The sequence below is a fragment of the Grammomys surdaster genome, unplaced genomic scaffold (assembly GCF_004785775.1).
Source record: "Grammomys surdaster isolate TR1022 unplaced genomic scaffold, NIH_TR_1.0 124640, whole genome shotgun sequence".
NCBI lineage: Eukaryota > Metazoa > Chordata > Mammalia > Rodentia > Muridae > Grammomys > Grammomys surdaster.
The window spans coordinates 162,738-188,174 of record NW_021619609.1 but is presented as its reverse complement, the minus strand read 5'-3'; the positions used below and the strand labels follow the sequence as shown (position 1 = coordinate 188,174).

The following is a 25,437-nucleotide window of genomic DNA, read 5'->3' as shown; positions in this document are numbered from 1 at the left end:
GGCACACTTTTTCAGAAGCAGGAAAAGGAAACACTTGTGAAATATTGGAGGAATTTGGCTAACATTATCTTGAAGACATAAATGAGCCTTAAAATTTGATTCTTAAAAGTAGACAAAATATGGAACTGAACTGACAATCTGTTTTTCTTCTCTGATTAATCCCACCGGGTTTTGGACCAGGGGCTGAATAAGAAGTGAAATATTTGTTATTAGCAAATATTTGTAAATAACAAATATTCCCAATCCTTGACCTACTATAGTTAGGGGCATTATAAAAGATGGATATCTGGGTGGAAGGTAAATTGACATTACAAGGTGTAAATTGTTAACCCAAGTGCAAATTTTATTAGCCAAATTGAATCTATTAACTTTTAAAAACTACTTGTGACCAGGCTCAGAAGATGTTTCCCTGTCTGGAGTAAGCAGGTCATAACCGCATTTGGGATCTGGGCCAAAGGCTGGCCTCATATTCCTCAAATTACAGCTTAGTGATCCCAGCTCAGAAAGTCCCTCCACACACAAGTTAGTAAAATTAACAGCATAAATTTAGAAGCAGAATGCAACTATACTTTGTTCCCAACAGTAGACAGTGAATGTTTTTCCTATTTCAAGTCCGTTGTGGGCAGGATGCTCATGAATCCTAACAGTAAGACTCCTTCATTTATTGATTAGGGTGTTTTGTTGTTTTGTTTTGGTTTTGATTTTGTTTTGTTTGTAAAATACAAGGTCTATATGAAATCCAAGGACAGAGCTTCAATTTGAAGAGTGGGAAAGGAAAAGGACTAGAAAAGACATCTAGGATGTTGTTTCTCATACTTTGTGGTACATACAAACCATCTGGGGAGCTTCATAAAATTCAGATTCTGATTCTGAGGGTTTGAATGCTGTCAGAGATTCTCCATCCCTAACAAGCGTCTGTTGCTGCAAGCTCTACACCACACCATCTCACAAAGCAAACTTACAAGACATGAAGAGTGTGTGTGTGTGTGTGTGCATTTGTTTGTATTTGTATCTGTATTATGTGTGTATGTATGTGTGTTTGTGTGTGTGTGTGTGTGCATTTGTTTGTATTTGTATCTGTATATGTGTGTATGTATGTGTGTTTGTGTGTGTGTGTGACTGTATGTGTCTGTGATTGTGCCTGTGTTTGTGTATATCTGTTTGTGCATGTGTATATATGTATTTGTGTCTGTATATGTGTCTGTGTGTGTGTATGTTTCTGTGCATGTGTGTGCCTATTTGTATATGTGTTTGTATGCCGGTGTCTGTGTGCATATCTGTATATGCGGCTCTGTGTGTGTGTGCATGTGTGTGTGCGTGTGTGTGTGTGTGTGACATTACTGTTTGCAAGGAAATATTATGTTTGCAAGGAAATAGTGACTAAAAGTGCTGCCTTTCAACACTTTTCAGTCAGTATGAGTGAAAGGTAAAAACTGGTCACTTAATATGAGTCAGGAGAGTTGCTTGATATAATAATTTGTGCTTTGTTCCTGCAAAGCCTTTTTATTCTCTTGGTTCCAGATACTTTGTACATCTAGAACAGGACTTTTCATCCCTGGGTTTATTTACATAGTGGGAGGGAGCCCTTCATCTTTGTAGTTAAGAAGAATAGAATACTATATGAAAGAGAAAGATAAAAAAAAAACAGTAAAGATAGTAAAATCTCCGAAGACCTCGTCTTGATCAAAGAGAAGAAATGGAGATGTCGTGACAACTGAAGTTCAATATTTCAACAATGTGGTAAGATTTGAGGTTCCAAGTTGGACCTGAATCATCATCTGGGAATTTCAATCACATGGCATTCTCTGTGCCCTGAAGACATACAATTACTTCCTATCTCCTCTTTGGAAATCTTAAATATGGATAATTTTTAAATGCCCTTAGAAGATTTAAAGACCACAGCATCAAAATCTAAAGAGAAAATACAGCTATTTTCCCCTAGAAGTATCAGTAAGCTTTCCAATCTTGTGTTTTTGTATTATAAATGACAGCGACTTTGCTCTCATGTCACTAACTGCAGAAGCATTCAGACCAAGCATGCCTCTCCCACTTCCTAAACGTCTTATGACTCAACAAGCCCTAAGCTCAAGAGCTTCTTGGGGCCTCTCCACAAGAGTTTTTCTCCTTGACTACTCTGCAACTGTTCAGCTTGGCAATCATGTCATCCCTTCTTTCTTTAGCCCTAACCTTGCAAAAAACTACACATTTAGAAAACAGAACACTCACTATAAATGTTTTAGTGGAATGAATAAAAACTGCCTTTTGTTGTTATAAAATAGGCTTAAGGAAGATGTCTTCAAGTACCATATATATATATATATCATCTTCTTATTTAGAGTTGCATTCTTCCAATTATAGGTTAAGGTTAATTAAAGTGAAGATCAAGAAGCAGGAGGGTTCCTTTAAAGTCTGCATGCACTGGTAGAAATTTGGAACAATAGGGTTTACGTTACAGAAATTTGTGACTATAAATTATAATTCTTCTACTCTATGTCTGTCTATTGTAAAATGCCCACAGAGAAAGATGATATAAATTATCCTAGAACTCTAGCTAGATTTTTTTTAAGACAGTACTATAAATAGTCTACATTCTAACTTGACTTCTAGAACCTTTTGGATTCTCTTGTATCTTCCAACATGGCTGTACTACTTGTTTACAACACACACTTGTGTCACACGGTTCTGTTTGTAAAGCCATCTTAATGGTAAATTATATACAAAGTTTTTTTTTTTTTTTACTCTGTGTTCTTTCTCACCAGTGTTTTTCAGAAAAAAAAAAAGTCACTGAAAGAAAGCTTCAGTGCTCAGTTCAAGGAGAAGGATAAAATGTGATAAACTGTCCAAAAATGGAGCCTTGATCAAGACAGGCATTCTGGAAAGAATTAGAGATAATTCTTTGGAGAGGGGGATCTACTGGCTGGCTTTATGTCAGCTTGAGAACAAGCTAGCGTATCATAGATGAGAAAGCTTCAAATGAAAAGATGCCTCCATAAGATGAGGCTGTAGGCAAGCCTGGTAGGTAAATTCTTAATTAGTGATTCTGGGTGGTACCATCCCTGGGTACCCGAAAAAGCTCATTTGATCTCCAAGTTGCTTTAGTCATGGTGTTTCATCAAATCAATAGTAACCATGAGACAGGGGTAGTGAAATTTTTCAGCACAAGAGAGAGAGTAAAAAGCAAAAGCTTATGGTGAGAGAAAACAGGACACAGGCAGTGGAAGAGAAGGATGCTGTATTTTCCAAAGCACATGGAAGAGAAGAAATTAGCGGAGAGACAACTCTTTCTAAAGAAACACTGAGTGATGAACTGAGACTTAGGTTAGTGGAGTGGTGTTGCTTGAATCCATAGCAAAGGCTTGACAGGATAAAAATGCTATTTTAGACAGGCTAAGGGCAGTATCCCCTATACAGAACACAAATAACAGAAGGCTTAGAGGTAAGGAATGGGAGAGGAAATGGAATCCCATTAAAGAACTGTTAATAGTAAAAGTAGGAAAGGAATGGATCTAAAAACACTTAAGGAATGAATCTAAAAACACTTAAAAGAATAGCCCAAATGCCTGTGCTAACAGCTAGGAAGAAAAGGAGAAATAAGCAAGTCCCAGGTTTTAAGTCAAAGAGTCAGGAAATGACAATGATTTGTCATTGCTAGGCAATAGATAAATGATACTATCTTCTCTTGCTTGTTACAGATTTTATTAGTAAACCTGCATTGTACATGGTGATGGGTTCCATGGGGTATTTCCTTACAATTACAGAATTTTTTAAAATGTTATTTTCCTCTTCCCTTCCTTTCCCTCCCACCGCCTTTTAAACTCACAGTTCTTTGTGCTCGAAGAGTCTGCCTTTGCATTCAACTGAACAAATTAGCAAGCATTTTTCTAACTCTTACTTAAAGAAATTATCACAGATTTATCTAGAAAAGTCTTTGGAGTTGTATCTTTAGAACACAAAACTTTCGGTCCTTAAAGGTGTTACAGATAATATGGAGAGAGTAGACAAGGACCATTACTACAAGCTCCAAGGCTCCATCCACGCCTATGGCCACCTAATAAATGTCTATCAATGTCCTACAACAAAAGATAAATATTTTGGTTTTCAGATCTTATATTCTGATAAGGAGAAGATAGGAACATACATGTTTAAAAAATGGAAATGGTTATATACCTTGACACACAGATAAATTAGAGCTGTGAAGAATACAAATATTATGCTACACTAGAAGGGATTAGGGGAGTCTCTTAGACTGTTTAGTAGGAGCAAGATTCCCTGGGAAGGTGCTGAGCCCAAACCTGAGCTAGTAACAAAAAGACCACTCATGAGCTAGAAGTAGCCAGAACTAAAGCTAGTATAAGCTTGGCTCATTTAAGGGTTGGGCCTAACACCAAGAAGACATTGGCAGAATTTAGAACAGTAGACTGAGGCCCATTTTGGAATGCATTAGTTAAGAACAGGGAGAATAACAAAACCATAGTTCAAGCTGACTTAAGTAGCAAGTAAATCAACTCATTCAAGTAACTGGAAAACCAGAGGAAGGACAGCGTTTAGGATTAACTAAGTCTAGGTACTCCAAATTAATTCCCCAAAACCTGTTTTGCCTTTGGCCTCTTGAGTTTATCAGTTTCATCTTTGGGGCCGAGATGAAATATAGGAAGCAAAGAAACTACACTATACTGTATAAAGTTTTTTTTTTCTTAAGCTTTCTAGAAGCAACACTCCCACTGTGCTCCCTCTTCTAGAACCAGTCATTGAGAGAAGGACTGAAACAGCCTCAGCCCAACCATAGCTATTGGAGTAGTGAGTTGGCTCAGCTTCTTTGAGCAATGAACTGCTTAGGAGAGGGATTGATGGCTGATCAAAGTTAAAATTCCATTAGTAAGAAGGAAAGGGGATAAAATTAGATGATGAAGAATGATGGGATGCAGGCAAAGGGGCGTATGAATCATGACAGATGATACAACACTATCTTTTAAAAAGTTATTTTTCTAGTCTTAATTTCATCACTTTTTTCCTGTTGTATTGGGGATAAGTGAATAAAAATGTGATTGATAACGAAGATGCAAAACTCCTAGTGAATCTACATTGTTACAGAATGGCTCTTTTAACTACAGAGAAGTTCACTAAGATGTATAGTTTGGGGCTGGCACATATTTGAGTAGTTTCATTAGACTAGATGTCATGTTTTTATTTGTGAATTAATTAAAGTGACTTTATTTAAAAGGAGGATGAGGAACGGGGAAAGGCAGGCTGGATAAAGTATAACTCTGTGGCCATGAAAGGAGTTTGAGCTTTCTGGGTACATAGGAGGTCAGGGGATAATTTTAGACAATAAAGTATCATAATCTGGCTTATACTTGAAATAAGTTTTGATTTTTAGGTGATTAATTTAGTGGAGATAAAATTGTTGAGAAACAGGGAGCTTCTTGAAAGTCAAGGCTGCAGGATCTGAACACACAGGATATGCAAAGAAGTAAATCTGTTGGGATAGAAGTGGCATTACTTGTGGCTGGAGTCAATGAGATGTCTGGACTTACAGAAAGTGATGAGCAAAAGATGACACAGATGTTGGCTGAGGTGGCAGGTGGATGGTGATGAGAAAATGCAGTACTGAGAAGAAGGAACAGGTTCTGCCAGACACTCAGTTTTTGAGTTAGAATAGAGACACCAACTGGAGATCACATGAAAAAAAAAATAAAATAAAAACTGGAAAGACTGAACAGAGTCTAAAGTCGAATGAAGATATTTAAACTAAACATAAGCATAAATTTGTCACCACCAGTATATAGGTGAGTTGCTTTCCAGGGGAAAAAAATGATAAGTAAAGCAGCAGAGGGAAGAGAGTTCCATGACAGGTCGATGCTTAAGAGACAAGGTAAAATAAAACCAACCAAACAAATAAAAATAGAAAAACAGGGAGCAGGGTCCAGTGAGGGAGGGCAAACACAGCAGTGGTAGAGGGGATAGAAGGAACGCCAGCAAGCTGTATGACTGAGAGCTAAGCAAAATGTCTAGTTTTAGTCATTGGTCCCAGGTGAGATGCATCTAAATTGTTGAGAAATACAAAAATTGAAATAGCACCATTAGATCTGAAAAGAACCTGTTTCAAAGACGGAAACATTCAGGAACATAATTGAAGTGGAGCCAGAAGCAAAGCAAAATCAAGGAAGCAGAGGCAGCCATTCAGATAAGAACTTTAAAACCTAGGAGCAGCAAAGAAGTTACTATGAGCAAAACTCTATACAAGCCAGGAATAATATACTTTCCAAGTGAGATTTGTAATCTTTCAAGGATGCTGTTCTTTTAAAAGAGAAACAACCTTCTACAATCCTTGTTTAAAATCATGCTGGTGTTCCAGGTATTCTGGCTTCTACAGATCTTTTTCCTGTGTTCACTTTCTTATAAGGACATTAGGGCATCCAGATATTCCAATTGAGGCTTTTGGGATAATAGAAACTTCATGATACTGCAGGCAGGAGAAGCTGGGAGCTTGGGCTCCAACGTAGTGTTGAATGTAGACAGAGGAGAACCGTGTTAAGCTGAACTGACATGATTCATTACTGAATAAGGGGTTGGAAGGTAGAGAAAACAAGAACAAAATGTGGCACAGTTGGGGTTTGAATGTTAATACATATTATTTTGCTAGCTCTTCAATTATATTAACTGCCATAATATATATGATTTACTGAAGATCCTAAATTTAAATTATAGAGATCCTAAGTCATCCTTTACTCCCTCTAACCAAAGGTGCCTTTTATGCCTTTTAGACCTGCATCTGTCAGAATGTCCAGCAGGGAACAAGTTCCTCGGAGTCCCCTCACCCTACACACCCCCCTTCACCTTCTGGCCTCGGTACAATGAAAACTCTGTTCTGAGTTTGGCTAGCTGCTTCTTCCCCCAGATTGGATCAGGGAACATTTAAAGCTATATAGTGTGCTTGTCCTGCCAGAAGCCTATGGGCAGGGTGCCCCTTTGGGCTGACACAAAGACACACTGTGCAGGGCATCAGTGGCCAGAGAGGCCAGCCACATATGGATTATGAATAAGACTTTTTATTTTGTTCATATCATATCATCAACAAATTTAATGCAATTCAAGCAAGGAAAACAAAACTCTTGTTCTAGATTTTAACACTTTGCCTACCTTTACACTTTAGCTGCAAAGGCATATAACTACTTTTCTATTTAATATTTTCCTTCCAGTGACAAGATGGGATTATAAAAATACACCTTGGGCTCAGTATAATTTCACATTTGAATGATAGTAGTCTGGCTGACTAGTTTTGATTTTAATTGCAACTGTTAATATAAAGCCAGATTTGTATTTAAGGCCTAATATCATGAAGGATACCAGAAAGTACAAAAGGGAAAAAAACAAAGTTAAAAAAAAAATGATAGCATCAGGCATACTCCCCAGGCTCGCAGTGAACCGTGACATCACCTGCCACTCATTTCAGGCAGGATTTCCATTTCCTTCCACAAAATCATATAGATGTCACCTCCATGTTAGCCATAAAGCAGATTTTCAACATTTTTCCCAAAATTACAATTCAAAAAATTAATATAAAAAGTTCCCAACACTTGAGAGAAGCTTTATCAAAGCTTTCTGTCATTGCTACAAATGTGGTGGGTGTAGAAAATATTCACAGGGCTGGAGAGATGGATCAGGGTTCAGAGCGCAGGCTACTCTCTTCTAGAGGACCCAAGCCCCAGCATGCACATGAATGCTCAAAACCATCTATGTTTCCAGTCCTTGGGAATCCAACCCCCTCTTCTGGCCACGCAGGCACCAGACATACACATGACGCACAGACATCCATGCAGGAAAGACAAATATGCAGACAAAACACCCATACATATAAAACACAATAAAATATTCAAAAATATGCATGCTTTTCCACTAAGATGTTTTCTTTACAACTAATAATAAACAGTATCAGAAAAATATTAATTTAAAAAGCGGATATTAGAACAAAAAGTTGGATAGTCATTGTATTATAAATATGGATCGAAGACCTACTGTGTGCAGGGTCAGAAAGGATAAAATATAGTTCTTTCAACCGGCTGAAATAAAATTTTGGGGCATAAGAATACAAGCAAATGCAGCAAAAACAATGCAAGGTATAGCATAGCACACTACTCACACTGTCACATGAGTGGCACAGGTCTTAACAGCTCTCCTTCAAGGTCATTGGAATCACTATGTGCACAGATGTCTCCTGAACACTTTGATTTCACTTTCTCAATTATTAATCCTCCTCTATAAGTGAGAATTATCTCTGGTTTTCCCATTCTAGAAAAAGCAAGGAAAACAATAAAAGGTAGGTGAAGACCTAAAATCAGGAATATGCTACATGGCAACTAAATTCCTTGGTCTGGGTCTCAGGATACTTCTAGAGGAACAGAGAGGAGTGCATCTTGAGATCTGTGTGTGTTAATCTACTCACTCCCTTTGTGCCTAATAGGCATTCAGTAAATATATGATGACAAATATGTTCCAGAGGTCTGTGTCTATATCCCAAACAAAGGGCTCTAGCCTAAAAGGGCTTAATTAAAACCATAAACCGTATGGGCTCGAGACTCATTCACAGCAGCTCCCATTTCACAACTGCTGCTGGAAAGGACTAAAGTAGGACGGCCACACCACAGTGGGGGATTCTCTGAGCTCCATCTCATCCGGGTCCATTTCATGGAACTGTCCAAAAGGCCTTCTTCTGACTGCAAGGAGACGTGGCATCTGGCATCTCTGCAACCCCAAGGATTGCCCTCCCTTCATCCCCTCTGCTACTTCCCAAATCTATTTCCGGACCTATGTATTTGCTCTTCAGCCTGAAATGTTGTTTCACAAATTTATGTGGCTCAACCAGACTCTGACCTATAATGTTTTTTTTTTCTCTTGTGTTACTATTCTAAACTCTGACCTGGAATTATATTGCATACCTGTTTATGTCTCTACTTTAACTTCCTCAGCACACACACACACACACACACACACACTGAAGCATAGATCCAAGGCAGCTGTGCTTCTCTACCATGGTGTTGCCAGCATCTGGGGGCAGAGCCTGATACACTCTGTGCTCCCATGCAGCAATTCTATCTCAAACGCACTTTATCTAGTTAAGAAATTTCTATTTCCCAAGGGATTAGGAGTTTGTTGAAGAACTTCTTGGTAGAAGTTGACAAGAAATGTCTAGGAGCCAGAGGGAGAGTGGCAGCAACCCAGACCAACCTGTTTATGAAAGATGGCTGTGCCCAGCATGGAGAAAGACACATCTTAAAACCTTTGCCAAACATATTCTTTCTGAAGACACTTTTGCCCGTGCTGTGCCATGCTTCTGCCCGCCACTGACTATGAACAAGAAGATCCACTAATTTGTCATTTATTTCTCAGGACTTGAGTATTTGTCGCTGCAAAAAAACAAGAATCCAGCACCATGGTTTTTTTTTTAAGACCATTGTTCTATAGAAAATACATCCATTGCCAACAACAACAAGAAAGGGTGTAAAGAAAGTTAAGCATTCTAGTTTTGCTATTTCCTGCTTTCACTTTGAAAGCCTGGGATATTAACATAGGGTGAAATATCATGAATGCTAGTTGAAATACGCTGACTTTGCCCCAGATTTGACTATTCATGGCTCAAACTTGCTGCCGGATCTAATGGTAAACTTTTGTGTATGTTAAGACTTCAGAGATCACAAGATAGATAGTAAATTCCAGATGTGAACAAAGTCGTGATGTCTCACAGCTTGTCCTGAACTGAGTCACTTAATAAACTTGTAGCTATGTACTAAACACTCATACTATTTAAGGACTTGTACAGGTATTGTGAAAAACCAACAGGTATGAGGGTAAGTTATGATTATTACCTTCAATCTGTGAATGATTTTTATTGGACAAGTCTGATAACTAAGTTATAAAAAAATAGCAAATACCACAGGCCAGGTATTTTTTTAAATGCTGCAGAAACATAAAGAATGGGGAGATTATATTTCAACTGAAACATAACAATTCTCTTCTAAGAAGAGGAAAAGATATTCAAAAAGATATTGAAAAGCAGGTGGGATTTTTCACAGCATACAACAGAAGTGAACCCTAAGATGTATCTATTTCCAATTTGCATGGTGTAAAATATTCCCACTCTGGATGACTTCAAATTAAGGACATGGTGTCATGGAACACACAGTCAGAGAAAGGCACTCTGCATGAGTCACTATTTGAGGTTTGAGCTTAATCTAGGATCAGCCTCTCTCTGCTGTTTGCAGTGAATGGATTAACATGTATCAAAGGTATCTCAAACAACATTAAAAAGAAGGGATGCCTTCTGCCCTCCACACACTTCAGTCTAACTCTGAAATACTCTCTTGGTTTGTTTTTTCTGATCTCTGTCTTATTTCACTGGCCGCCCTTCTCCCTGTTGATCTTGACCTGGTGCCAACTTGTGATTCCCTTTGTTGTTTTTATCTTTGCTGTGATTGATCTGGGTTCTTGTTATTACGCAGTATACCCCATTACTTGTTGCTTGTGGCCTAGGGTTGACACCCCTGCTGTTCTTCTTAATGAAAAGCAGCTTTGGAGGTGAGACAGCTGGATAGGCTGCTTCCCTGCTCTCCTTAGCTATAGGAAGGGAAGGGAAGGCAATCACAAAGGGGCTTTTCACAAGAAAGATGAATACCGGTCTCTGCTGGCCCACAGCTTCCTTCTGCAAAGTCTTCTTGCAATTTTTCTGATTACAAGGCAGTTCCTCTTCATTTTCCTTGCTGAAAAAGAAAAACACACCACTAATGTGTTTTTCAAAACTCACTATACCTTACAGTGCAACAAACTGTAGTTGAGAAATCAGATCCCAGGATCTCTCTTTAATTGCAAGCAGATGTCCTCCGTTCATGCAGAAGTATATTCGTAAATTCCCTAAGCAGAGCACTGAAGACAGAAAAGAGGATATGTAAAGCTTCAAGTTAAATAGGAACCATCCCTATTAGTCCCTCTGTGCCAGAGATAAATCCTGGGAGAATGAAGGTCTAGATTCTGATTACCTACTGGCCAAGCTATTCATAGGATACAAAGCAACTGCTGCAGATGTTTGCAAGCATATGCTTCTTTTCGCTACTTTTGCTTTCCTTCCAATATTGCCTTACGTAGTATCTGGCTATGTAGCAGGATTTCTGGTATGAAAACGTTCTAGCAATTACAATATTGCTTCAGGCCTGCCTCTTTGTTTTGTTTAATTCTCTGTCTCATATGATGAGCCTGTGGTTTACTGTTCAAGTACAGAAGAGACATGTGTCTTCATGGAGAGATGGGGAGAGTTAACACTGTCCTTATAAAGGGCTCACAGACTTTTGTTCATATTACGTGGCCTCTTCAAGAGCTGCCAACAATCATAATGAGTGCGGACAAGATAATGCATTTTAATTCAGAGAAACTATGAGTGGGAATTCAATTAATTTAATGAGCTAAAAAAGGAAAGAAATTCAAGCCTAAACCACGATGGGAATGGGAGTACCAAAGGATCAAGAGGGCACTTGTAGCCATAGGATGTGCCTGGTACCAACTGCTGAAAGTGATAAGAAGAGGCCTGGGTCAGAGGGTGCCACACATCCTACCAGGGTCCTCATAAACCAACTCCAGAAGGGCATTTCTGCCCATTCCTTCAGCAACCTGGCCTATTAATATGCTTTCTAGAATGCCTGAAGCAGTCATGTAAATCACTCTTCTACTCACCAAATTTCTTCTAATGAGCACAGGGTTGAGTATATCACAGGATGTCCCTAAAAGTAGACCAGAGAGGACACTGCAGAGTTTCCCACATGCATTGTGTCACAAGATTTCCTGAAGAGTATGGGAGGAAATGATTAACATTTTCATAGGACTTTGTGATATCCACACTGACCAATGTCTTGGGTATTCTATAATTCAGGGCTTTCGACTATAGATGTAATAAACGCCGTAGACATCTTGATGACTTGGCAGTTTTGGAAAACAGTGGAGTAAACAAACTTAGTGTCTAGCTCTCATTCAAATGTGAGCTCTAATCCATAATTGCTAGGTAGCCTACAATGAACTATTTACCTTCCCTGAGTTAAGTAACTCAGAGATCAAATCTCTTACTCACCATGTGTAACTTATAACAATACCTCTCCAGAAGGTTATTGTGAGAATTAAATGGGGGAAAAACATTTAAAAAAATGCTTAGTATGGTGCCTAAGTGCATTTTAAGCATATTATAAATTTTGGATTTAAATATTGCATTGCACTTTTTAATAATCCCATTATACCAACCCCTTCAGGGACAGCAAGATAGTCTGAAGTACAGCAGGTGTGTGTCCAAACAATGAATTTGCTATTGAGCCCTTTGCAAGCATCAGTTAGGAGAAAGTACTCATTGGCAATAGAGTTGGTAATTTGACAAAGAAAAACAAGGTGGGCATGGATCTGAAAGTTTTCAGAGGCTAAGATCTAAGAAGGTAAATGTTATATAGACTATTATCAAAAATAAGTAAACGTTATAAAAACAGAAGAGTCCTCAACAAATTTGAAAGTTTCCAAGTGGATATTATGATGATAGAATGTTTGACTCTCTTGTGGCCCCATACAAACACTTAAAGCAATTTTAGTTTTGCAAACTGTATTACTGTACTAGGGACCATCTCCTGTGCCCCTAGTGACTCATAAAGACAAAAGCAGTAATACTTTCCCCAAGGAACTTATTGTATACCCTTGAGTATGAGCAAATAAGCCACAGCAGCAAGGGAAGGAAGCAGCACAGCATCCACAGCTGCTGGGTGGAGGGCAATTAAGCTGCCTAGGGGAAGAAAAAAAACCCTCGCAAAGGACATCTTGGATGAGCATCTCATGACAGTTGCAGCAGCGTTTTTATCCTTGTCTTAGCAAATGTTAACAGTAATACAACCGTTCTCCTTACCCAAGGCTTACTTTGCGCCAGGTGCTCTGTGTGGTGCTTTGCACGCTTTGCCTCCTATCATTGGGGAGAATGGATGTCTCATGAAGTACTGTGTTTTCTTGTCTCGTGTCTGTATTATTCATTAAGGACTGGTTATAACTGCCGTTCTTACACAAGTGGCAAAATCACAGTATTTGCCAGAACATTGGTCGTCCCACTTTTGCTCCCTTAATAATACTAGGATCGGAGAACTAGGAATTGGGTGTGCTTAGCCTCAGATTGAATTTTGCTTCTAGAGATGGATTTCTGTCATATGATCTATTGATATCGCTCTACTAACTACATATAGCCTACAGGAGTACCTAAGTAGAGTTCTTGGGATTTTGGGATGCATACTGTCCTGAAGGAAGTACCATAACCCCACAACACCCAATTGAAAGTCAATGCTGAACTGTCCTTGGGAAAAGACTTGCCCCACAGTTAAGGCAGTGCCTACTAATAAGAATGACAACAATCGTAACAGGAAAACTGTCTAACATTTAGTAATTACTTGCAAGTATTTGTATGTGGGAGCTGGTTTAACCCTTACATGGAGACATGCAGGTCCCTGTTTTACAGACATAGACTGAGGTCCAGAAACATGCTCCATTTGGAAAGTATAAGTAGGGAAGTAGAGTAGAGATGGACTCATAGGAACCTGTTCCTGGACGCGTCCAGCAGGAGGCATTCCACCTCAGAGCACAACAAATTAGTAGATGCCCTAATGTTTACAGACTCAAAATTAAGTCTTTTGGCAAGATCATTCCCAAGGTATGCCTGATTTCATCCCCCCAACCTAACATATCCTCACTCACACATTCAATACACTGCCTGGGATCACAGTTCTGTGATCGGTAGATTGTGTCTTGCCGAAGCACATTTGTGTTGTAGTGTTCTTGACTCAAACTCGTCTGTCCTTCTTCACTATTGCTTGTTGTCCTAAACTTAGCAACTGTTTCCTAGAGCCACTTTCCTCCCAAGAAGTTTGTCTACAGTTACAGAAGGTACTATTTTGTTCCCCTGGAACCCCATGTTTGAAGGTTTCTTTTACTGACTCCTGAGATAGGGGAAGACTGTGGACATTTTAAAAATCCCAGCATCTGAATCTCCCTATAACATGTTTATTAATCCCTCTGGATTACATAATAAATGGGCTCCCTGCAGATCATAACCGAAACCACTGTGTGCTAGCCTCATTAACCGATTGTTACTGCTGTCAAAGTTGTGGTCCCTGCTTATGCTCTTTCTTTCTTTCCTTTTGCTTACTGGTCAGAACTTTAGAGACACTGGGTACATGACTCTGACACTAATTTGAATTGATGAGTGAGCGTGACACTTCCATTGCTAAGGCAGCATGTGCATTACATTTGTAACCAGCATCGGCTTGACACTGGCATAAATCTGTGGTCTTTCCACGAGAATGCCATTTGTTCTTTATATGTCTTGATTCATTGCATGTTATAGAGTGTGTTGGCTGAGTGAAGCTTTTGCTTCATGAAAATGTCCCTAAATGTGCCACAGAGGGGGAAACACCAGATGTCTTGGGGAGCCAAGGCTCCCTAAGATTTTCCAGACTAGCAGTTTGGCTCAGACTCTGCTAATGACCTCAGAACTGACCTGCATATTCCATTCCAGTTATCATTCTGGGAAAACTTGTCGACGTTACTGCTGATCTAAGACCTGCATGCGGTGTCTTTTTCCTCAATTTCAAATTGAAAATTGAGATAAATGCTGAGTAATTCCACAGTCACTCCCTCCTGTCCCCCTCTCTCCCCCCTCCCTTCCCCCATTCTCCCTCCCACCCCCTCTCTTTTTTCTTATCTCTAGTTAAATTAATAGTTTCCCCTTTGAACTCAAATAGTAAATAATTGTCAATAAAACAAGTAACTTACAGTTGGAAAACGTATACATTTATTTGTTTGTATGTTTTTTTGCTTGTGTTTATTTATTTAAAGGAATGTCTTAAAAGGAGATTTGGTGAATGTGGCCACATTGAGAAGAGGGGCAAAGAGATTCAAATAACCCCCAAGTCCATCTTTGAGGGTCCTGAAGTGAGATTAAGTTTTAAATAGAAGACCAAAGATATGAACATCTAACAAGTCCTAGCCAAGGTGTTATCCCATCCTAGGCTTCATCATGAGACCATGTCTCAAATCAATAAGATGAAAACCCAAAGATTATGAAAAATGGTTCTTATCCATCTACCTGACACTAACTAACTGTGTTCTCACTTTGGTTCCTACTTTGCTGTTTATTATATTTGTTTCAGATATCTAAATTTATTTAAATCCATTTCAAATAATATTTGGGGGATCGGAGAGTTAAGAGCACTTGTTATTCTTGCAGAGCACCAGGGTTAAGTTCCCAGCACCCACATAGTAGATCACAGCCATCCACAATTCCAGATCTACTGAATCTCTCTTCTGACCTATGTGGGCACCAGGCACATATGTGATACACACACACAGGCACATGCACATACACACACACACACACACACACATATATATGCAAAGTCCTCATACACATAAAATATTAATAATAATAATAACACAAAAAAGTAAATTTAAAAGATTTTATGCTCAATTTGAGATGATAGATAATGAAATAAAATACATGATTAAAGACAAGGAATTAGGGATGGTAATGAGACAAGCTGAAAATATTAAAGGGAATACTAGTGCAAATAACACATCTTCAGTTAGGAAGGCAGCAGCTAGACTTAATGATGTTGTCCTAAAAGGCGATTTTTGCTTGCCACTTAGCACATTGTTCACTCTGGGGAGTATGTATTGCCTGCTTTTATGTTAATTACGTGTCTCAATCATTTATGGTATTAAATAAGCTTCAGTAAATGAAAAAAATGTAAAATTTCAAGAGTAAATAGAAACTTTGAAAACTGATAGACATGACCTTTTAAATATTATGATAACAATTTAAAATTGATTGATTCACCAGAAAAAAAATCCAAAACTTTTTTTTAGTATTTTCAATGATAATTACAAGCTCCTCCCCCCATCACCTCAAAAATTCTACTGATTTTAGAATTCTGTGTTTGATGGATAGCCTTAACTCTATCTACTAGATTTTACATTATTTGTGCCAGACAGGATGGCTGCTTCGTCCCAGGCAGATACACTGGGAAGAGATCATATAAACATCCATGAAAAAGCACCTCAGGGAACAGACAGACTAAACTCACCAGGTCTAAAATTGGTGTGCACCAGCTCACTGCCCACTTCATCTTTCTTTTCTTTTCTTTTTTCTTTTCTTTTCTATTCTTATTTTTTATTTACATCCCAAATGCTACTTCCCCTCAAGCCCCCTCCCTCACAGAGTCCCTCCCCCTTCCCTTCTCCTCTGAGAGGGTTCCCCCAGTATCCCCCGACCCTGAAATATATTTCTTATATGCAGCAGAATGATGGCTCCTGTTTCCATAAACAGTCTGTTGGCCTGTATCTTTTTATTAGTGAATTGAATTCAGTGATGTTGAGAGATATTAATGATCAATGATTGTTAGTTCCTGTTATTTTGTTGTTGGGTGTGTTAGTGTTTGTGTATGATTCTCTTCTATTGGATTTACTGTAGATAATTAATGTCTTGTGTTTTTTTTGGGGGGGGGGTGTAGTTACTCTTCTTATATTGGAATCTTCCTTCTAGTATCCTCTGTAGGGCTAGATAAGTAGAGAGATGTTGCTTAAATTTGGTTTTGTCATAGAATTTCGTGGTTTCTCCATCTATGGTGACTGAGAGTTTTCTGGGTATAGTAGTAGGAGCTGGCATTTGTGTTCTCCTTGGGTCTGCATGATATCTGTCCAGGATCTTCTGGTTTTTAGAGTCTCTGTTGAGAAATCAAGTGTAATTCTGATAGGTTTACCTTTATATGTTACGTGGCCTTTTTCCCTTGCAACTTTTAAAGTTCTTTCTTTGTTCTGTACATTTAGTGTTTTGATTATTATGTGGCAGGAGGATTTCCTTTCTGGTCCAATATATTTGGTGCTTCTTGTACATTTATGGCCATTTTTTTCTTTAGGTTAGGAAAGTTTTCTTCTATGATTTTGTTGAAGATGTCTTCTGGCCCTTTGAGCTGGGAATCTTCATGCTCTTCTATTCTTATTCTTAAGTTTGGTCTTTTCATAGTGTTGCAAATTTCTTGGATGATTTGAGTTAGGAACTTTTTATGCTTGGCATTTTCTTTGATCAATGTATTCATTTCTTCTACAGTATCTTCTATGCCTGAGATTTTCTTCCATCTTTTGTATTCTATTGGTGTTGCTTGCATCTATAGTTGCATCTCTTACCTAGGTTTTCCATCTCCAGGATTGCCTCCATTTGTGTTTTCTGTATTGCTTCTGTTTCTGTTTTTTGGTCTTGGACCATTTTATTCATTGCCTTCACCTGTTTGATTGTGTTTTCCTGTATTTCTTTAAGGGATTTGTTTGTTTCCTTTTTAAGGGATTCTACCTGTTTGATTGTGTTTTCTTACATTTCTTTAAGGGACTTATTTATATCCTTTTTAAAGGCCTCTATCATCTTCATGAGATGGGACCTAAGGTCACAGTCTTGTTCTTCAGGTGTGTTATGATATCCAGTACTTGCTGTACTAGGAGAGCTGGGTTCTAATGGTGCTATATTGCATTGGCTTCTACTAATTACGTTCTTGCACTCACCTTTTGTCATCTGGTTGTCACTGGTGTTGGCTGGCCTTAGTGTTGAAGCAGGCCTCCCAGGATGCAGGAGGAGCTGTATGTCTCAGGATTGAGCAGGTCTCCAGGAAGGCAGGTGGAGCTGTGAGGTGCGGCACAGAGAGCGGATCTGCATCTGCTTCCGGTGTAGGTGTAGACCAGAAAGAAGATGGAGCTCTGGCAGGGTGGAGCAGAGTCTACAGCTGCTAGGCTTGCTCGAGTTCCCATCAGGTAGGGTGGGGAGATTGGGGTGAGTGGGGCAGGTAGGGTCTCACCTGTGTGTGTTGGTTTAGAGCTGGCCGCTTGGGAGGCAGGCAGGGCTGTGATGTGTGTGCTGAGTACTGATCTGCCCATTGTTCTTTTCTTTTTTCTTCTCTGTGTTTTATGTGAGACAGAGTTCTCAGTGTATTGCCTTCTATTAAACACTAAGACAATATTATCAGTTGTCTGAGAGAATACAGGGGGAAAACACATGTGTCTGGCCATATTCTTGAAAACAGAATACCTGGGCACCCTTTGGTCACCAAAATGTTATGTGAGAATACAGCTGGCTAATTCTGAGGTGAGAATGAGCATTCTATAGTACAATTCAATTCTCATGCTGCCTACCTGAAAACACTGTCACATCCCACAGATTGATAGCTCAGTCCCACAAAACTGCTTCCTACTTCAGATGACGAATGTAATATACTGTCTTTCTGAAAGATTTCTTAGCTATAAATTATAAATAGACTACACTACAGTTTTGAAAGGTTCTTTTTTTTTCCAGGTAAAAGATATACTTCCCGTGACTCATTTATTAGATTTGATGAATTTGCTACACTAGCTCACAGAACTCAGAGAAACGTTAAATTAACAATTTTGGTGTATTACTTACTACCAAGGATTACAAAGGATACAGACAATGAGGTGTTGTATTAGTCAGCCTCTGCTACTGTAACAAATATCTGAGACAATCAACTTATAAAGAATAAAGGTTTATTTCGACTCACAGGTTTGGAGTATTCTGGAGTTTTCAGGGCATGATGAGCTGGTCCCACTGCTTTTGAGCCTATGAAATGGAAGACATTGTAGCAACAGTAGGTGAAGAATCCACTTTTCCTCAGGTCTGAGAAACAGCTAAGGGTCCAGTTTTTTGTTTTAAAACCACTGTTGCTCCCTCCCCTCCAATAATGGGAAGCCCTCCTAGCTCGCCTTTATCTTTTGAATTCCTACCACCTCTGAGTAGTGTCAGGCTGTGGATCATAAGTTTAACAGAGGGACCCTTAGAAGAAATTTCACATCTAAATCATAGCATATGAAGAACATGACGTAGCCTCTGTGCCCTCTAAGCATCTCCAGGTTATCAGCCAGCTGAAAGCTTCCTAAACTCACAGTATTAATTTATTTTACAAACGTTGTGTTCTCTGGCTACGTTTATTAAACCACTGGCCATTGGTGATGAACTTAGCCATTAGACCCTCCTTGCTCTCAAGAGGCTTTGAATAACACTGAAAAAAAAAATCCGGGTTCTCCAATCATACATCTGTTTATTCCTGTGCCAGCTTCAATCCTTAGGGAGGAAATCCCTAGCCGCTAGTTAACTCATTAGTCTAGGAAAAGACCCGTCACTCTGAGTATTACAAATATTTTCAGAATTTATATGTTAAAATACAGAGACTAAATGTTGAACTAGCAGTATCACACATAGCTTCCTTTGCTTGGATTTCAATCTCAGTGTTTCTTGTATCCGGGTGATAACAAGAGATGGTCTATCCAGTCCTCTTACACTCTTCTCCACCAAGACCAGACAACAGGTTAGTCCCTTTGTAGCTGGAACATTTGCAAAGGAACCCAGCTGGAAAGAGCCTTTCTGATCACTTTCCACTGTTGCCTACTGTCCAGGCAGCCTGTACCTAGCTGCGTTACAGTGACTGACTTACTGCCCACCAAAAAACCCCAGGGCCTCCTTGTTCTGCTTTGCTCTTCCCCTTACTCTTTCCCCATGCCTAGGAATGTTCTCACTTACAGTATTTCCAAAAATAAACTTTTTTTTTTAACTAAACGTGGGCTTTGTATTTTTTTAAAAAAAGAAACTTATGTTCTCCTTTCTACACACAAGGGAAACTTGAGTTTGGACTCAAATGATAGCTGGAATTGTTTTCATTGTTCTGTATTGTGTCTGGCAATGAGACCCAAGGTAATGACAACCAAAAGGCTTCCATTTGCTCTGTCTTTACAAGCTCCTTTTAGTGCATAGATACAGCTTTAATTTTAATGGGGGAGGGGATCTGCATGGAAGCCTGTTATCCAAAAATGATGCTGTAACAGGGTCACAGCAGATCATTTTCCTACAGGGATGACTAATGATTTTCTTCTCTTTCTTTTTCAGCTACACCAGCTACTCTTGGCAAGGCTTCCCCAGTTCTGCAAAGAATTAATCCAAGCCTGGAGAAAAGTAAGAATCTCTGTCATTTTGCTAACTTGCACTGATTGTTTCCATGTGTTACTATAATTCAAGCTACTATCCTTTCTCTCTTTGGGATACCGGTAACAGAAAAAGTGACAGAGTTAAAATTTTATAAGCAAAACGCATTTTTCAGGGTTTACACTTCAATTTTCATATAGAGCTTTTTGTTTGTTTTTCTGTTGTGTTTGTGCTTGCAGGTTGAAGCGTTTATTATTGATCAACAGTAATCAATAAATTACTTCTTAAATTGCCTTCTTTTACAAACTCATTTTTAACATTATTACTGTTATTATTTGGAAGTATGTATACAATGCTTGAGTTGGCAAAAGATGGAATTTATCCCTCCAACCAAATTTACTCATATACCTCACCATGCTGCCTACATAGAAGCCACCTATTTTTTTTACATGCCCTTGAACACCACCCCCCTCTATCTTTGACTATCTTCCCTTTATGCACAAGACCAAACTCAACCTTCAACTCACAGAAACAGGTCCCACAAATCCTCCGGGGCTAGATTTCCTGCCTTCTGTTCTACTGTGGAACATTGTCCATCGTTTGATGATAACATTTACATCCTGAACCTTTGACTATTTGTGTGTTGGTATGTATGTATGTGTGGTCACTTTGACCAGTGGTACAACCACTGGTAAGTTAGGTGTGTTGGGATCCAAAGTTCTCCACCTCAGTCATGCTTAGCGTGTGTATGAAATGCAATCAAACGTATGGATTACATGAGTTCATTATATTGTGCCTTTAAGTCAACGGTTGGTCGTGTTTTATGCTCTTCTTAACTCCTTTATATCACCAAAAATCTCTTAGTAGGAGTTCATTTAATTAAATTGTAGGAATAGATTTTTATTTGAAAGAGTATATACTAGATATCATTTCATGAAAAGAAAAAAGAAAACAGGAAAAGATATGGGTATAGGGTATTCCTAGCTTATTTTACGCTGTTGCTCTTACTGTTTGTAATGAGTGTCATAAAATCATAATTGGGATTGGATATGTAAATTGCACAGTAAATTTGTAAACTGATGTTTAAATATCACTCTCTTAGAAGTGACCCAAAGTGCAAACTGATAAGACTTTCAGCAAATCTCATCTATTTGTCATGTGTGCCAGACAGCAGACTCTCTCCAGTGCTCCTGTTTTGGAAGGGTCAAGCATGTTCATGTGTTCCCTGAGAAGTATAAGATTCTGTAGAGGGGGAGGTCACATGAGTTATGTTTGGGTTATGCAGCAGATTTTGAATTGGTGGAGGCTACCTCCTAGTTGTTTTCTATAGGAAGACAGGCAGAGTAAGAATGCTCTTGAGGGCACAGGCAACACATCCATTGGAACCGTCCTCTACATATAAACTGCACATACTCCTCTCTGTCCTCCCTTCAGCTGACAATCATGATCTCCTCCAAGTCATTTCTTTTATCAACTCACCAGGTCTGAGGAGCGTAACCATCACCTCATGTCAAAATCTGAGGCTTAATCCTGACTGAGGAGTACCTATAGTTTTGAATGTAATAATTACCTGTTTGTAACAAATAAGAAAGCTATAGACTTGTTGTTCAGACCTGGTAAAGATCACACATTCTGATATTCTCACTCAAGGAAATAGTTCATCCTTTCCTATTTTCTTTATCAAACATTATCTTCCTATCTTCTTATCCTAGAGATGATTTGATAAAGCAAGCCCTGTGCTAAGCAATGTCTGTATCAGTAGACATGAACCATACAGAACACACAGGAGCACCTCATTCAGGATAGATTCTCCCAAATGTTCACATCACCTTACTATGTATGTGTCACACTATACCATAAACACTTAACTGACGTACACATGATGCTAAAGTCTACACCCTGCCAAAATACTAGCCTGATTCTAGTGAGGACCTCCTTGTTTTCTAATGAAGTAGTGTTACCTATAGAGCTAGTAGTGTTCAACATAAAATATACTAAGAACACAAGTCAATAAACATATGTGCAAGTTTATAAGCTCTCAGATAGGAAACATTACCCCATGGGAGGAAAATTAAATAAAAACCCTCTTAGGGATTTGATGAACTTTAAACAAAATGTATAGGATTTTATTAAACATACAGAGAGAAGGTTTTACATGATTGTGTGTCCTTCGGAAGAAAATTTCCCTCTCATTTTAAAAGGCTACCTTCTAACTATTTGTTCTCTGACACTGGACAGGCATGTGCAGAGGCTAAATAACTTTCCACAGGTGTAGCTGGACTCTTATCTCTAATGTGATCCTAGATCCTGTCAGGTTGACAGGGCATACCAGTATCACACTAGGATCACACCAAATATTCAAGAGATTCTGCAGCAGTAATCTTAATATCTTTTCTATCTAGTCCAGTGCATCTTTGTGTATGCATGTTTTATTTATTTATTATCTATCTATCTATCTATCTATCTATCTATCTATCATCTATCTATCTATCTATCTATCATCTATCTACCTATCATCTATCTATCTACCTATCATCTATCTATCTATGATCTATCTATCTATCTATCTATCTGTCTGTCTATCTATCTATCTATCTATCTATCTATCTACCTACCTACCTATCTATCTGAGTTATAGATTGGATAATCTGACACTGGCCATCTGCATGTTGTAGAATCAAAAATTCAATAAGTATTCAGTTCAAGTAATTGGAACTGTACATAATCCCATTCCAAGATCAGGGGTCACCTAAAGAGTCTACCACTGGCGTGAGTCCCTATCAAAAGGCTGAAGAAAATAGAAGCAATAGCCAGGGCAGACTATAGCAGCAACAGAGGCATGAAAGTGAGGCACTGACATGCACTGTTTCCTTCTGGCTTCCAGCTTTGTTCCGCTGGGGCCCCCAGCCTATTGGGGAGTGTTATCAACTTTCAGAAAAGATTTTTTTCCTTATTTGCATCTCAGTCTTCTTAAGAATTATACTCACCCAGAAGTGTATTCCTCACTTATATATCTCAATCTCATCAAGTTAAGGATCACATGAGCCAGCACAACCTTCATACTTCTGTCCCTTGCATTGTTTTTTAAGTTTTTTAAAATTTTTCTATGCATTAATTTTTCTTTCTAAACATGTATCTGTGTGAAAGTGTCAGATTCTCTGGAACTGGAGTTTCAAATGATTGTATGTTGCCATGTGGTTGCTGGGAATTGAATTGCGATCCTCTGGAAGAGCAACCAATGTTGTTAACCACTAAGCCATCTCTCCAGCCCCGTTCCTTGTGTTTTTGCATGGTATCACCTTTGCCAGAATTCGTTTCGTTCCTTCTGATATGGAACAGTCCATTGTGAAATAATTTTTTTGTCCTTTAGGCATGGTATTAAATATTCCTCCGTACAAAGCTTCTAATCCTTCTAAGAAGAAGCATGCCCCATCATGGTATCTCTGTGACTCTCTTTCTAAATGTTTCTAAATGTTAATAACAGCTACTTCATAAAGTTATCAGAAAGATTATGTGTAAGTAGAAGTACCTGTCCCCTTTCTAAACTTACATGGTATTAATGTATGCTTTGTGGCTTTAATTTTAGTCCAACATATACTAAATTAAATCCTGTGCAGCTACCTCTACTCAACTCTACTATGTGTCCTAAAATCACACAGGTTGAGCTGAATATAAACTTCTGTGTATTTTCTATCTACAATCCTTAAGATTTGGGGCTGTGTCTTATAATGTTTGTACCTTATAGTTCCTGGTAAGGACCTCAAACATTCTGCATTCTCAATGAATAGTTGAAATTTATAGTTGAAAGAAATGCAGGACCCAAAAAGGTACCCCCAACACTTAGGTCCTCTCATAACTTCATGGTCTTTATGTCCTTCATTGGACATTTATAGAAAGGGGATAAGCAGAGAGAAATCTGTTCTCTAATCCATAGAAGAAATCCATCTTTCATCCACTGAGAAATCCATCTCTAATCCATTGCTTTATATACCTAGACTCCTTCCTAAAAGCCTTCCACTGTGATTTACCATCTGGACATGGAGTTAGAGTCATAGTGTGAGGTTGGTGTATGTTATAGATCTCTATACAATCACTGCTGTATCTAGACAGCACTTCCACTGCTGAAGGTAAGAAAGCCCTACTTCTAGCACAGCGCATCGATGTTCCAACAAGAGCTGAAGCACCCCTCAGTGCAGAACATTCTTTTCTTATTGAATAATGTCAACATTAGGAACCAGTTGCCTTACGTGCAAATGAAATGTAGTTGCCCTCCAAGGGAATCTCACTGGGGAGACTGGCTACTCTTAGGGTGGGCTGCATGATGCATGACCAGCAGTAGGTCTACAGAAAACAAACTCAAAGGCATCTCTGAAGGTTGTTTTTTTTTTTAATCCCATAATGAACTCCTTTTTAAACTTTACCTTTTATATTATTTATGGTTTTTTTCTCCTCTCTCTTTCCCCCTCCCCCGCACCTGGTCCCTCTGTGTATGAGTTATGCTTCTAGTTTATTTTTTTTCTGGCATTTCTGAGTGTGCGAACGAGTCATTCTCTACATCTATATCTGCTTCTTGTGCCTTTTCCTGGGCTCTTTTCCTTGTGTTTGTTTGATTTGTACTATTTCAATGTGTTAGTTTTTGCTTTGTCTTGTATTTTGTTTTACTTTATTTTACTATTACCCCTAAGAAGCCTGTATGTTTTCTAAGGAGAGACAGAAGGGGAATGGATCCAGATGTGAGCAGAGAGGAGCTAGGAGGAGTAGAAGGAGGGGGACTTATCGGAACATATTATTGAGAAAAAAATGTATTTTCAATAAAATACTTGTTGCCTGGTGGTATTGGTAAAAGAGATTCTCCATAAAGGAAGTACGGCTCTGCACAATGTGTGTTTGATGGAACTCCCAGCATTCCTGTGTTCTGGAGGACTTGAGCTCTGGGCATGCATTAGAAAACAGCACTGACTGTGTCCTGACATGGAAGCTGACTTTGAATTCTTGACAGTCTAGTTGTTTATAAAGGATTCAGTCAGCGATTCAGTAAGTAAACATGGATTCTGGTGATTGTTTTTAAGGAGACAGTGTTTATGTTGGCTCTCTCTAGAAGCCAAATGAGTGGTAAACTCTCCCTGACTCACAGGCAGCACTAATCTCCCAATGATGCCACACAGCCTAGTGGTGCTCTCCATCCCTCTTCCTTGCTTTCAGAAACAGCAGGCAGGAAGAATTATGCACTTTATACAAAGAAAATAGTGATACAGAGAAGATGGCTTACTAGGCACTCTCAACGGACCAATAGAGAGGACAGTATATCCATCCTTAGTTTAGCAAAACTTAACGAGTGTAGTGAGATTTGCCTGAAATCACAGCTCTTGGGAAGTTGCAACGTGAAGGTCAGTAGTTCAATACCAGCC

General features: G+C 38.8%; 1 protein-coding gene across 1 annotated transcript in view; it reads left to right on the top strand.

Moving 5' to 3' along the window:
• Window positions 1-25,437, top strand: part of Ghr (growth hormone receptor) — a 220,593-nt gene that overhangs the window by 144,336 nt on the left and 50,820 nt on the right. The window contains exon 3 of the mRNA XM_028784683.1: window positions 19,994-20,059. Coding sequence (XP_028640516.1) covers window positions 19,994-20,059 — 66 coding nt within the window. The remainder of the gene's footprint in view (window positions 1-19,993; window positions 20,060-25,437) is intronic.